The 16,063-nt window shown below is 44.2% G+C and overlaps 1 protein-coding gene across 1 annotated transcript in view; it reads right to left on the minus strand.

The window, feature by feature from the left end:
• ANKK1 (ankyrin repeat and kinase domain containing 1) overlaps positions 1–16,063 on the minus strand; it is a 168,616-nt gene that overhangs the window by 75,249 nt on the left and 77,304 nt on the right. The window contains exon 2 of the mRNA XM_077458132.1: positions 4,057–4,351. Coding sequence (XP_077314258.1) covers positions 4,057–4,351 — 295 coding nt within the window. The remainder of the gene's footprint in view (positions 1–4,056; positions 4,352–16,063) is intronic.

Here is a 16,063-nt window from a genome sequence, read left to right on the forward strand (position 1 = left end):
ACCACCCGCGGCCGCCCGCGGACCACCCGCGGCCGCCCGCGGACCACCCGCGGACCACCCGCGGCCGCCCGCGGACCACCCGCGGAGCCGCGGGCCGCCCGCGGACCACCCGCGGACAGCCCGCTCTCACCCGCTATCTCCCGCGGAGCCACGGAGCCTATCCTCACCGGGCCCCACTTGACTGCGGGCCCCATAGCGCCCGCATGTGTTGCTATGGCGGTAGTTCCGCCACTGGTTGTGAGCACTGAACTTATTCTCTCTGGAGAAGAGACGCTTGAGAGGGGATATGGTTTCAATATACAAATACCATACTGGTAACTCCACAATAGGGAGAAAAAAGAAGGGAGTTTAACAAGACTCGTGGCCACTCATTAAAATTAGAAGAAAAGAGGTTTAACCTTAAACTACGTAGAGGGTTCTTTACTGTAAGAGCGGCAAGGATGTGGAATTCCCTTCCACAGGCAGTGGTCTCAGCTATCAGATAAGCACCTGAACAACCACAACATACAGGGATATACAATGTAATACTGACATATAATCACACATATAGGTTGAACTTGATGGACTTGTGTCTTTTTTCAACCTCACCTACTATGTAACTATGTAACTATGACATGAGAAAAAATATTAATTGGTTGCTTGGGTTATTGTATGTTATATCCCAACATTGCCCTTTGTACTTTTTTATCTATAAAAGCATGAAGGTATGCAAAAAAGCCCCTCTAATAACTATATAGTAATTAGGGGTGCACCGAATGGAAATTTTGGCGCCAAAATTGAAACTGAAAATGAAGGATGCACTAGGCCGAAAACCAAAACCGCACCGAAAATGACAGTTTTGAAAAAATATTTATAGTTTTAGATATTGTATTTTATTCAACTTTTTTAATTAATATCATCAGATTAAATTTATTTGAATTTATTGTTGGCCATTATTGTCACCTTTAGTGCAAGAAAGGTCAAGAAAAATGCAGTCTGCAGTCTCTAACCATCTCTTGTATCATGTCTGCAATCTCTTACTTAAACTTAAATACACTGCAAATAGTATTAGCAAAATTTCCATTCGGTGCACCTCTAGCAGACATGATATAAGAGATTAATGTGGCTTCACCAGTGCCATCACATGGAGCCTCACCATTGCCCGTCAGATGCAGCCTGCCTGTGCCCAGAAGCCTCACTAGTGCCTGGGCCCAGTAGCCAGATCAGTGCCCATCATATGCAGGCTGCCTGTGCCTAGCAGCCTACCAGTGCCCATCGTATACAGCCTCACCAGTGCCTGTCATATGCAGCCTGTCAGTGCCCAGCAGCCTCACCAGTACCATCATATGCAGCCTGCCAGTGCCCAGCAGCCTTACCAGTGCCTGTCATATGCAACCTGCCAGTGCCCAGCAGCCCCAGCAGTGCCCGTCATATGCAGCCTGCCAGTGCCCAGCAGCCTCACCAGTGCCCATCATATGCAGCCTGCCAGTGCCCAGAAGCCTCACCAGTGCCTGTCATATGCCGCCTGGCAGTGCCCAGCAGCCCCACTAGTGCCCGTCATATGCAGCCTGCCAGTACCTATCATATGCATCATGCCAGTGCCCAGCAGCCTCACCATTGCCCATCATTTACAGCCTTCCAGTGCCCATCATATGCAGCTTGCCAGTGCCCAGCAGCCCCATCAGTGCCCATCATATGCAGCTTGCCAGTGCCCAGAAGCTTTACCAGTGCCCATCGTATGCAGCCTGCCTGTGCCCACATCAGCAGCGATCTTCGTGTGTCACAGAGCTGGATTTGAATTGCCCGGGACGCAGTAAAAATGTCCCACCTCCTTTAATCACATCACGCTAATTCAATGTCCCACCATTGGATCAGTGTGCTGTCTATCACAGGAGGTGGGATTGTTACTGCGGCCGGGTGATTCAGCTCCATGAAACATGGAGATCACAGTGAAGGGGATCTCAGTGACCTTTCGGTTTAGGTCGATCATTTTCGGCGGCCGAAATTTTGGTGCACCTCTAATAGTAATGATTACATGTATTTAAACATGCACTAGAGCTTATGATCAAAAAGCAGAAATAACAAATCCTAATTTAATTTTACAATACAAATCATCTAAAGCATGGTTCTACCCTCATAAATATGTGCAACATAATACAGAGCAAAGCTTTGTGGGTCATTGTATCCCTTACAGTACAATAAATGTTTTCTTCTCTATGACAGGAGATATGAGTACGGCTGAAATCATACGTCACTGCTGTAGCCTGGGGGACTAACATGCACATGTAAACTTTAAAAAAATGCAAGCGTATTATCTGTCAATATAATCCACCTCAATGTCATTCCTAGGAAGGAAAAGAAGGAATAGTAACAAGGCAAAGTCTTTGGAAACAAGGAAAACACATTGTAAGTTGTATTCTACAAATGTATTTCTCTGCATTTTTGCTATATAGAAGGATATTAGGGGGATTTTAAATATCCATTTAAAGAAGAAACAAATACACCCATGTAACTGTTTGCACAAAAGCTCAATCCAGAAATGTTCAATAAATGTTAATAAATATTTAAACAAATATACCAATGTGGTGTTATGCAGTGTTTTCATTTACATTATGCCTTCTAGCTTATGCTAGTTTATCCTACATTCAAGGCATGCCTCGGGTGATCACAGCTGCAAGTGCATTTGTGCTACCTATCCTTCTATCTTTGAAGACTTCAAATGGCTGATGCCATAGCTGGTCAGGCAATTGTATATCTTAACAGAGGCTAAGATGGCACTGTCCTTGGGGTATAGAAGAACAGAAGGGTTTAGTTCCTCTTTAAAATTGTCACATAGAGTAATGATGATGGGTCAAAAATGTCAGTGGTTCCCCATAATGCATTTACTAGCATTCAGAAAGGTATTATTTACTCAGGGAATGCTTGCATTTCTTCAGTTATATATTTATTGGTTAGTATTATTATTATAATACAGGATTTATATAGTGCCACAAGTTTGCTCAGCACTTTATAATATAAAGGGAAACAGAATAGCTACAATATAATTCAAGACAAGAGGGTTAGGAGGTCCCTGCTCATAAGAGTTTGCAATCTAATAGGGAGGGTTCTTTTCAGAATACTCATGCATGAAATTCACTGAGCACATTATTAATGTTTTTGAGCACTCCACAACATTTTTTAGTTGGTATAAAGTCAGTGCATTGAAGTTAGTATGAGTATAGTTGAGGAATGTTTGAGCTGCAGATAGAGATAGAACTTTAAAGCGGTTTTGTACAGAAAATTGCAAGTTCATCTTATTCAAATGGCTTTGGAACATAGATGCAGTTATGACCATTGAAATAAAATAATATGCAGTATTTACCTTTTATTTTTAATGTTTATGCCGACTTCCGGGCTCTCCTCCCGTGGGAGTAGGTGTGTTTATCGGCTTCGCAATGGTCCCTGGGAACTTTTTTAGCTATTTCCCAGGAATCAGTAGGGGACACAGTCATGCCGAAATCTCGTGAGATTTCGGAAGGAGGACGCCGGTCACGTGACGAGGGCGTGTCCGAAATTGTCATTTTGAAAGTGGGCAGGCAGCTCTATCTGCCATTACCACTATAGCACACGAGGCAAGAGGAAGGAAAACAAAGAGGACACTCAATGAGCATGTGCGAGATGGAGCGGTGGATGCTGGGAGCTCAGCGTCATCGCATCCAGGAAGTAAATGCCTGTGGGCTTCAAAAGCCCACAGTGAAAATGGAAACCACTGGACTGCTTTTTTAAAAGTTTTCCTTAGCAATGAAATCGTCACGCCGGGGGTTAAAAAGACGCCGATCGTGACTGCAAAGACACCGTAGGATTCGCCCACCAGTGACACAGGTAAAAAAAAAAAAAAAAAACGGCAGCGGAATCCCGCTTTAATCTCCAATACCATCTTCAAAAAAACTAAAACACCATCATGATTCTTTTGTGATGTACAATATATAGTAATTTACAAAATGTTGCCACATATTTAGAAGATATGTCTACAGTGTATGCATTTTGTTTATTTAAATCCTAAAGAAAAAACAAAATCAGCTTTAGACAATAACCCACCTTAACATGTAAATGTTCATCCAAAAGAATGTTTCCAGGCTTTAGATCCAAATGGAGTAATGGTGGATTCATTATATGTAGGAAGTTCATCCCTAGCGCTATTTCATGGATGAAACGAAATTTGAGCTGCCAGCTGAGGGTGTGTGTCGGGATGAGCTTCTCAAGGGATCCATTTTCCATAAACTCCATCACGATTCCAAGTGGATCAATGCAAATTCCGTAAATTTGTACAATATATCTGAACTTTATCTTCTCCATCTTAGATGCCTCCTCCATTAGATTGTTGTAAGTTGTGCTGCATAAATTAAATTGAAACAAAATGTCATATTTAACCTTTTCTAAAAAGGGAATTCAATCAAAAATATTTAAGTGCTTATAATGATTGCTGGTAGCCTGCTTTACTTGTCCCTGAGATATATTTTACCCGAGAAGTAAGAACACACTGTAAACTTGCAATCTTTTTTGGTCTCTGCCCTTCCTTCTGACAAGTTTGAAGTTGGCATTTTGCCTATTAACCTCTGTACATCTCCTGTAGCATCTGAAATATCAAAGTGCCAAAGCTACAGCATTTGAAGCAGTCAAACAATCAGTGAAGTGTGATTTAATGCCACTCTTTCTCATAGGACATATCTGCAAATGCAAAACTGCAGTTAACGCTTGCCTATAGTGATTAATCAGAATCTTGAATTAATAATTATTCGGATCCTTTTTTAGAACTTTGTCACAAGTATAATTTCAAATAATTATTGTTACTAATATTGTTGCAACATATCCATTTGTAAAACAAGGACTTGATTTGCCTCTTTAAAAACACACTGTGATTTTGATAGGCACAGTATATGGTTAAAAGTATGCAGACTTCCATCCAAATTATTGAGTTTAAGTGTTTCCATAGAAGGGGGGAAAGCATTTTTAGACAATTAATGTGCTCCCAATCAGGTATCAACAGTTTTGGGAAGACAGCTTTCTGTTTCAGCATGACTGCACCCCTGTGCACAAAGCCAGATCCATAAAAACATTGTTTGTTGTGTTTAGTGTGGAGAAAGTAAAGTGGCCTGTAAAGGGCCCAGACTTCAACCTCATTGAACACCTTTAGCCCTTGTACACACGGTCGGATATTCTGACAACCAAATCCGTTGGATTTTGTCCGACGGATTTTGTCCGACGGATTTTGTCTGAGGCCGCGTACACACGGGCGGACTGTTCGCCCAACCTTGTCCGCTGAACAGTGTTTGGGCGGACAGTCCGCTCGTGTGTGGGCTTTCAGCGGACAGTTTCAGCGGACAGTTTGACGGACAAAGTCTTTCGGAAATTCCGAAAAACTGTCCGCTGAAACTGTGTTTGAGCGAACAGTCCGCCCGTGTGTAGGCTACTTTCGAAATGAGCAAACTGTTCCCGCTCGGAGGAAAGTCTGCTCATTTCGAGCGCGTGTGAAGGTAGGCGGGGCCCGCGACGGAGACGTCGCGGGCTCCGCCGCCTGGAATGGGCTTAAAGGGGAACCCCAACGCCGAAAAAAATCGTCGTGGGGGTTCCCCCAAAGTCCACAACAAACCCTTGTCCGAGCACGCTACCCGGCCGGCCAGGAAAGGGGGGCGAGCGAGCGCGCCCCCCCTCCTGAGCCGTACCAGGCCGCGTGCCCTCAACATGGGGGGGTGCCTTGGGGAAGGGGGGGCCGCGCGGCCCCCCCACCCCAAAGCACCTTGTCCCCATGTTGATGAGGACAAGGGCCTCTTCCCGACAACCCTGGCCGTTGGTTGTCGGGGTCTGCGGGCGGGGGGCTTATCGGAATCCGGGAGCCCCCTTTAAGAAGGGGGCCCCCGGATACCGGCCCCCCACCCTATGTGAATGAGTATGGGGTACAATGTACCCCTACCCATTCACCTGTGAAATAAAGTACAAAAAAAAACACAACACAGAGAAAAAATATTTTATTGCACAGCTCCGGGGGTCTTCCGTCTTCGGGGGTCTTCTCGCCGGACTCCTCCGCTATCTTCGTGTAGCTCTTTTACTAGCGGAGGAGCCCGGCTTTCTTCCTCCCCGCCGCCGGCCTCTTCTCCCGACTTCGGGGGTCTTGTCCCCCTCTTCAGTTCTTCTGCCGGGCCACCGCGCCTTCTTATAGCTCTTTTACAGGCGGTGGCCCGGTCTTCTGTCGCCGCTGCCTTCCGTTCTTCTGTCGCCGCCTTCGGTTCTTCTGCCGGGCTACCGCGCCTTCTTGTAGCTCTTTTACAGGCGGTGGCCCGGTCTTCTGTCGCCGCTGTCGCCATCGCCGCCTTCCGTTCGTTCTTCTTCTTCTTCTTGTTCTTCTTCTTCTTCCCCAGGAGATGTTGACACGTCGCTCTCTCCGGCCGGAATGCCAGAGCCGCGCTGTGCGGTCACTTATATAGTGACAATGGGGCGGTGTCACATGGTATATGTCACATGGGTTGGTCACATGGGTTGATGTCACATGGGGACTATGACATCGTAAGGGGGCGGGGTCACCATGTGACCAACCCATGTGACATATACCATGTGACACCGCCCCATTGTCACTATATAAGTGACCGCACAGTGCGGCTCTGGCATTCCGGCCGGAGAGAGCGACGTGTCAACATCTCCTGGGGAAGAAGAAGAAGAACAAGAAGAAGAAGAAGAACGGAAGGCGGCGACGGCGACAGCGGCGACAGAAGACCGGGCCACCGCCTGTAAAAGAGCTACAAGAAGGCGTGGTGGCCCGGCAGAAGAACCGAAGGCGGCGACAGAAGAACGGAAGGCAGCGGCGACAGAAGACCGGGCCACCGCCTGTAAAAGAGCTATAAGAAGGCGCGGTGGCCCGGCAGAAGAACCGAAGAGGGGGACTTAAAGGGGGCTCCCGGATTCCGATAAGCCCCCCGCCCGCAGACCCCGACAACCAACGGCCAGGGTTGTCGGGAAGAGGCCCTTGTCCTCATCAACATGGGGACAAGGTGCTTTGGGGTGGGGGGGCCGCGCGGCCCCCCCTTCCCCAAGGCACCCCCCCATGTTGAGGGCACGCGGCCTGGTACGGCTCAGGAGGGGGGGCGCACTCGCTCGCCCCCCTTTCCTGGCCGGCCGGGTAGCGTGCTCGGACAAGGGTTTGTTGTGGACTTTGGGGGAACCCCCACGCCGATTTTTTTCGGCGTTGGGGTTCCCCTTTAAGTCCATTCCAGGCGGCAGAGCCCGCGACGTCTCCTTCGCGGGCCCCGCCTACCTGTACACGCGCTCGAAATGGGCGGATTTGCCTCCGCCTTACGTGGGCGAGTCCGTTCATTTCAAAAGTTGAGCGAACTGTTTGGCAAACAGTTCGCTGAAACAGTCCGCTCAAAAAGTGCCGTGTGTGGCCATGTCCGTCCATGCTAATTTTGAGCGGACTGTTTGCCGAAACTGTTTGACAAACAAAGTTGGGCGAACAGTCCGCCCGTGTGTACGCGGCCTGACGGATTTTGTTCGAAACTGTTGTATACACACGGACGGACAAAGTTGTCAGAAAATCCGATTGTACATAACGTGATGACGTTATTTTGTTACGACGGGACTACGTTCAGGCTGGTAGCCAATAGCTTTGGTCTAGGAATTTGATCTGAGCATGAGTGGCACTTTGTCCGTCGGAGTAGGCTACACATGATCGGAGTATGTCTGATCGGAGCATGTTGTCGAAAAATTTTATAGACAAGTTGGAAAACTTGGTCCGTTGGATACTCCGACGGAAACAGTCCAATGGAGACCACACACAGTCGGATTATCCGACAATACGGTCCGATCGGACACATTCCGTCGGAATCTCCAAATGTGTGTACAAGGGTTTAGGATGAATTGGAGTGCAATTAGGAGCCATTTTGTCTGTAGTCTTTTTGTATGTGATTTGTATGTGATTTTTAAAAGAGTCAATAAAGATTCTGTATGTGATCTTACTCTATTGAGAACAGTCGAGATAAATTCTTCAATAACATTTTTGATACATGTTTGTTCTACTTGGCGATCCAGGGGAAAGGTAGAGCCCATATCCATCTTTTCTTGGTTGTTTGTAATACTATGCATTTTGTGGAGGGCTCCCTCATCTGGCTAGAATAGATATTTTGCAGACCTTGAATGATTAGGTAAGAATTTTGTTACATTCCAATTAGGAGCCATGGCTTCTCGTACAACATCAGTAGCCTTACCTCAAAAGTGCTATTTTGACTGAATCAGCACAAATTATCACTGGCACACTCTAAAAGCTTGTAAATAACCTTTCCATAAGAGTGGAGACTGCTGAAATTATGCCAACATATTAATGTCCAACAAGCTCATAAAGATGGGCAGGTAAACATAAACTTTTGGCAAAATAGAGTATCTTCCGTTGTTGATTTTTGTTGTGCGTTTTATATAAATTGCATCTTATTTAAATATGATATCAAATGTCATGTTTGCATGTTCATGGAAAATTCTGGATTATGACAATACTAAAATAAACCAGTAAGGTCACATTCCTCAATAGCCTGTAAGTTGCCTGCAGCAAAAATGTATGAAATGCTTTTTATTACAGCTGAATTCATCACAAATACTAAGTATATGGTATTTATAACCCTGTATGTTTGTAAATACAGTAACTGTATCATAGATATAATTGATATATCACCATTGACACCTTAGTAAACATTGAAGTAAATAGTGGATACTCATTTTCTGTAACTTTATGTTAAAAACAATGTTGTTGAGGGGGCGTGGCTACCGAGCTACTTCATGGACGTGTAGGCAGTTAGCTCCGTGCTAGAGTCAGGGAAAGCACCGTTTTAAGGGGAGCATTCCAGCTCATCCTCTCACCATCCCTTCAGGAGACACCCCTCACTCCTTCGCCATGGCTAAAAAGAGGAAGGGAGCCTCTCAATTGCAGAAACTTCAAAAAATTTTCCCACAGAAGGATCGCGGCCTACTTAAAGATGGTGCCGGCGCCGCCTCACCGCCCACATCCAGCGGATCTGCAGCATCAACGCCCAGCCCGAGCTCCCGGACGCCCTCACGGCACGAACCTCCGGAGATCTCCACTCCATTGTCCCGAAGCCCGGCAAAATCAAAACCACGGCTGACGACGGACTCAGACGGCGACAAGGTGAGCGGAGACCATGACGGACTAGACGACACCAGGGAGCTGGCTGAAACGCTCCAATCCTTCCCCACTACCAACCAGCCGGTGTCCGACACCACGCTGAAGGACATGCTTGTGTCCCTCCGCAGCTCCCTCCATGCAGACTTGATGGACTGTATGAGGAGTTTCAGATCTGACATGGGGCAACTGGGTGTGAGAATGACCCACGTGGAGGACAAAATGGGGGAATTTGAAACTTCATATAACTCCCTGGTAGATGCCCATAACGAACAGGCCGATGAGGTGACTTGCCTCAGGTCAAAGGTCGCGGACCTGGAAGACAGGTCACGCCGCAACAACCTCAAAATTAGAGGGGTCCCTGAGGCAATTACCGCGGGGCAACTGCTACAATATACCCAGGACATGATGAAATCCTTTCTACCAGACTTAGCTGAGACTGACTTGGTGATCGATCGGATACACCGCATCCCAAAACCCTCGCATTTACCAGACAACATCCCCAGGGATATTCTCATGCGGGTACACTTTTATCATGTCAAGGAAAGTTTTATGTCTGCCTACCGCAAAAATAAACAACCGCCTGAACGCTATGCAAATATTCAACTTTTTGCGGACTTGTCCCAGTATACTATGCAGAAACGTAAGGCCTTGCTATCCATCACCAAGGCTCTGCGTAACCACGGCATCATTTATCGCTGGGGATATCCAGCTAAACTGCATATAACTAAAGATGAGCATGTAACCGTAGTGAACTCATTGGAAGAGGGTCTAGCACTACTCCGCACTTGGGACATCCTGCCGGATCAGTCTGCGACACATGCACCTCCAACACCTCAATTGGATGTCCATAACACCTGGCAGGTTGTCTCTAGGAAACATAAAGCTGCCTCCTCCAAGAGAAATACCTGAATTCTCCCCTGTACGAATCTACTAGAGACATGTATACCCGACTCTCCAAGCACACAAGCCACTGAGTGTTTACACACCCCGTTGCATACTGCGCAGTAATTCTGCCACGGGATCCCGTGAGGAACCCTTCTCTTTTTTACTGAACAAGTTATGATTCTAAACTCTTCTCTTTTTTCCTTCTACGTTTATTTTGGTTTTGTTTCCCCCTTCCTCTTCTTTTTTCTTATATTTTTTGCCCTATTCCCTCCCCTTCTCCTTCCTAGGATGGACCTTGCTGAACTGCCCACAGTTCCTACGTTTCTCTCGAGGATCACTTCTACCAATGGACACTGGATGAAACCACTGACTTTAGGTATGTCAGCTCCTATGTCTCACCTGTAATTCACACAAATGGTAAAGGTAGTTTCCTTTAATGCCCATGGGCTCAATCATCCGGCCAAAAGAGCCGCTCTTTGGAGAGAAGCCAGTAAATTAAAGGCCGATGTTTTATGTATACAGGAATCCCATCTTACCTTGCAAGACCAACATAGACTCAAATATAAGAAGTACCCTCATGTCTTTCAAGCCTCTGTTGTGCATAAACATAAAGGTGTTGCTCTCGCAATCAGTGACTCTGTGACCTTTTCACTCAAATCTTCTATAGTAGACCCAGATGGGCGATGTGTCATTGTAATAGGAGAAATCAACAACAAACTCTATACGATGGTCAGTCTTTATGCCCCCAACTCCCATCAGCTAAGGTTTTTAAAAAGGCTGCTGAAGAAAATTGCTGAAATTAAACAAGGTGCCCTATTATTATGTGGAGATTTCAACATCACTACGGACTACTCTATTGACACCACTACCAAATCTAAGAGACCTTTACCCACACTCCAATCTACTCTCCACTCTGAAGAACTCTATGACGTCTGGAGATGCCAGCACCCAGGAGAAAGGGACTTTTCATTCCATTCGGCTAGACATAACTCGTATTCTCGCATAGACATGATCATAGTTGATAGAAGTTTGTTAAGAGCAACATCCTCCTCCGCCATCCACAATATCTCCTGATCAGATCATGCACCGGTTTCAGTTGTGGTGGCGGAGAAGGACACCCCTACTGGGGACTTTGTTTGGAGAGCCAACTCAAGTCTGCTCCGAGTACCCAGTTATGTGACCTCCCTGACAAACACATTACAGGATTTTTTTAGTATTAATACTAATTCTGTCTCCAATCCTATGACCTTGTGGTGTGCCCACAAGGCGTACATGAGGGGTATACTGCTACAACTTAGTTCTAAACTAAAAAAGCAGAGGTCTGCCAAATTAGATTCTCTGCTTCAAGAGATTAAAACCATTGAAGCTCAAAATAAGGTCACTCCTGGAGTCGCTCTGGCAGATAAGTTGACAAGTCTCCGATACGAACTCAGGGGACTGCTTCTGGATAATCATGACAAATATGTTAAAGCTTTAAGACTAAACCACTATGCCTCCGGCAATAGAGCTGGCAAGATACTGGCTAATAAATTGAAGGAATACAAAGCCCATGCTAGAATCCCCTTCATCAAAAATACACCAGATGGTACTAAAATATTAGATCCCAGGGGTATAGACGACACCTTTGCCACATACTACTCCTCTCTTTATAATATTGAAAATGACCCAGCTACATACCAACCATTAGATGAGGATATTCAGGCCTTTTTACAAAACTTAAAACTCCGGACTCTTTCCCACTCACAACTGATAACCCTTAATGCTCCTATATCAGAAAAAGAAATTCAAATAGCTATTCACAAGCTACCCTTGGGCAAATCTCCTGGCCCTGACGGTCTTCCAAATAACTGCTACAAGACATTTATGACAGCCCTATCCCTCGCACTACAAGACGTCTTTTCCAAAGCAATTCTGACCTCCTCCTTCCCTCCAGAGATGCTTAAAGCGTACGTTGTTACCATCCCAAAACCCGGTAAGACTCCAGATACCCCCCCCCCCAAATTTTCTCCCTATATCCCTCTTAAATACGGATATCAAACTATATGCCAAAATACTAGCCCTCAGACTTTTAGACATTCTCCCCTCGTTGATTAATCCTGACCAATCAGGCTTTACAGCAGGCAGACAACCTTAAGACGCAACTCGCAGAGTTATCAACATAATCCAACATGCAAAATCCTGTCGGACGCCTTCTCTGCTCCTTTCCTTGGATGCGGAGAAGGCGTTCGACAGGATACACTGGGGGTACATGATACACGTTCTTAAAAAATTTGGTTTTAATGGACCCATATTGTCAGCTATTCTGGCCCTTTATTCATCGCCCTCTGCCCAGGTATACACCTCAAACACCCTATCTCGGACTTTCAAGATTACAAATGGCACAAGACAAGGGTGTCCCCTCTCACCTTCCATCTTTAATCTACTTATAGAACCCCTTGCAGAAAAAATGAGATCACACCCAGATATTATTGGCTTCTCATTTCATAACACTTCCCATAAGATAAATTTATTTGCTGATGATGTCATTTTATTCCTGAACTCTCCCACACATTCCCTATCTCATGCCCACACCATCTTGCAAAGTTTCAGCCGAATTTCATATTACAAAATCAATTTTTCCAAATCATTAATCTTACCTATCAATGTCCCCCCTGACCTTCAAGCTAACATACAAAGACTATTCCCCTATACCTGGAGTGAAAACAGTATAACCTACTTGGGCCTCCAATTGGTTGCAGACCCAACTAAATTGGCTGAAGTAAACTACCACCTACTTTCCGACCAATTGCTTAAAGAAACTAATCAATTATGTAAAGTGGAGCTTACGTGGTCGGGGAGATTGGCATAATTTAAGATGTTCCTCTTACCACAGATCTTATATGTTTTTAGAACATTGCCATTGCCTCTTTCAACCACACACTTGTGGACTCCATATTGACCAAATATGTCTGGCAATCCAAAAAACCCAGATGCTCAAAAACTCAACTAGCAAAACATAGGAATGCAGGGGGGATGGGATACCCAATCCTTTTAGACTATTACAGAGCATCAGTACTTGTCCAACTTAGAACGTGGCTTTGTGATACAGAGACCTCTCCGTGGGGTGCTATTGAACAGGAAATGGGCCCTACTAAAGTACTATCGTCTATGCTTTTGGTGGACATGTGGAAACCATTTCCACTTAAGATGCTGCCTTTAACTATTTAGGCCTCTTTACAGGCATGGAGAGCTCTCTGTAATACCCTGTCACCAGGTGATAACAAAATTGACGTTCCTATACCCCTAGAAATAATAGCAGACATCATCCCAAATGTGCCCCTTGGAAGATGGCGGTCCAAGGGGATTAAGACTATTACTGACCTGTTTCACAACAACTCCTTACGGCCCTTTGATGCTCTCCAAAAAAAATACGGGCTTCAAACTCACGACAGGTACACATATGGTCAAATTTCTCATTTTTTCAGGTCTCTTCAAATTTAAAAGTTGTTTTGGCTCAACGTGGAGTTAGTCCCACCAGAATGCAGAACCATAGTAGTGCACATTCTCTTGAGTGCACGACTAACGATAATGCGCCATTGGAGAGACCATCTGACTCTTCAAGAAGTAATAACTACAACTAACACTCACGCAGCGTACAAAATGTTATATGCCTCAACCCAAAACAATCATATTAAAGCCAATAAAACATGGGGAAAATGGATTGATTGGTACAATATGAAACATAAGAACTAAATGAACCAAATATAAACCACATGGTACTACCCAAGGGTAGTAACAATCTGACTTGTTTTTTTTCCTAAACCTGTGTTTTTTTCCTAATTTTGTTTCTAACTAATTTTATTTCTTCCCAATTTAGTTTTTTCCCTAATTTTACATTATATTATTTTACCCCCTTTATATTCCCTGAACATCGCTCTATTACTTAAACTAACACTAGACATTAGCTAATAATGAAACAGTATAAGAACCCTCAAAGGAGGAATGGTGGAAACCGGTCTCCTCCTAAGCGCAGCGTGTTCCCCGTTGGGGGCAATGGCTAGGGGGGCGGTGCTCCTCCTCACTCTCGATCCAACAAGTTATATATTTTATATTACAATTATTACCTTGGTTTACATGTCTTATATATACAGACTTTTTATGGAATATTCCTCAAGACTGTGTCATAAACTGAGGAACTTCATGTCTAAGTGAATATCTTTCCACATGTTTTTCACCTATGTTCCGTGAAATTTTCAATAAAAATATTGATTTAAAAAGTTATTTTGGCTCAAAGTTTTAGACAGAACTGCCATATTTGATGAAGTCTCTACCCAAGAATGCATTTAACTAGGGCTGTGGAAATTAAAGATTAATTCCTCAATTAATCGATTCATTTTTTTGATCGATCAAAATTCTTTTGATCGGTACTCACCTCTCCGATGTCATAGACATCAACGTCACTGCCTCCTTCTGCTAACGAAGGGAAGAGGGGAGGAGTCCAGTGACCTTGAAGTTCTGATTGAATGTAAAACGTACAGGGGAGGAGCTACGCGTGACGTCACCCGCTGATGCCCTACGGATCTAACGCGATGGTCGGCTTTACATGCTGTGTTTTTATCATCTTTATGTGAGTAGTTTGTGTTTGAACACAAAAATTAAATTGTATACTTAAGCGGTGAGCACTTAATCTTTTCTTTCTACCCATGACCTGGCGTTCTTGCTGAGATCTAAGGAGATGTGAGAGAAGTTTATGATCCATGTTAACCCTTTTGATACCCGCTTGCATGACCACCTGTTTGCACAGGGGTCCATGCCATAAGGTGAGAGTGATTAGTTAGACTGGAGGTGGAGGGATTGTCACGCTACTGTGGAAAAAAAATTACTTATGTCAGTACTACAGTTTGAATTTAAAACTTATTTGTGTGAATTGTGAAGTTAAGTCATGGCTTGTGGAAACTAACTAGTGTCAGGTGATTGTTTATAGTGTATACCACATTTACCACTGACTAATGCAGAGTTGCAATGCAAGGAGATCAGCTAAAAGTAGTTAGATCTGTATGTGCGTTATAATTAATCGAAATTAGTCGATTAATCGATTTTTAAAAAATTGATTAATCGAACATGAAAATTTTAATCAGTAACAGCCCTACATTTAACTGAATAAATATATCTTTATTTAGTAATATACTGCCATGTAAATTTTTATATAGGACATAAACTAGAAGTTTAGTTGTAAAAATAAGGGTCAGCAAAATCCATTATCTCAAACATTAACCCCTTCAGCCCCAGAAGGATTTGCCACCTTCCTGACCAGGCCATTTTTTGCGATATGGCACTGTGTCATTTTTAACTGACAATTGCGTGGTCATGCGATGTTGTACCGAAACAAAATTGATGTCCTTTTTGTTGGTATTTGATCACCTATGCGTTTTTATTTGTTGCGCTATAAACAAAAAAAGCTTCAATTCTGAAAAAAAAAACACAATATTTTGTACTTTTTGCTATAATAAATATCCCAAATGAAAAAAAAAAACTGATTTCTTCATCAGTTTAAGCCGATATGCCTTCTTCTACATATTTTTGGTAAAAAAAATCACAATAACCGAATATTGATTGGTTTGCGCAAAAGTTATAGCATCTACAAAATAGGGGATAGATTTATGGCATTTTTTTTTTTTTTTTACTAGTAATTTTTTTACTAGTAATGGTGGCAATCTGCAATTTTTATCAGGACCGCAACATTGCGACAGCACATCGGACACTTTTGACACTTTTTTGGGACCAGTGACATTTATACAGCGATCAGAGCTAAAAATAGCCACTGATTATTGTATAAATGTCACTGGCAAGGGATGGGGTTAACACTAAGGGGTGATCAAGGGGATAACTATGTTCCCTATGTGTATTTCTAACTGTGGGGTGAATGTGGCTGATTAGAGGAGGAGAAAGGTTGTCGTTTCACTCAATTTGTCTCCTCTCCCCTGTCAGAACCAGGATTTGTGTGTTTACACACATAGATCCCAGTTCTCGCTCTGTCACAAGTAATCGTGACGGGTGCCC

This window comes from Lithobates pipiens, unplaced genomic scaffold (assembly GCF_037356315.1).
Source record: "Lithobates pipiens isolate NorthernLeopardFrog02 unplaced genomic scaffold, aLitPip1_a1.2 Scaffold_27, whole genome shotgun sequence".
NCBI classification, from domain to species: domain Eukaryota; kingdom Metazoa; phylum Chordata; class Amphibia; order Anura; family Ranidae; genus Lithobates; species Lithobates pipiens.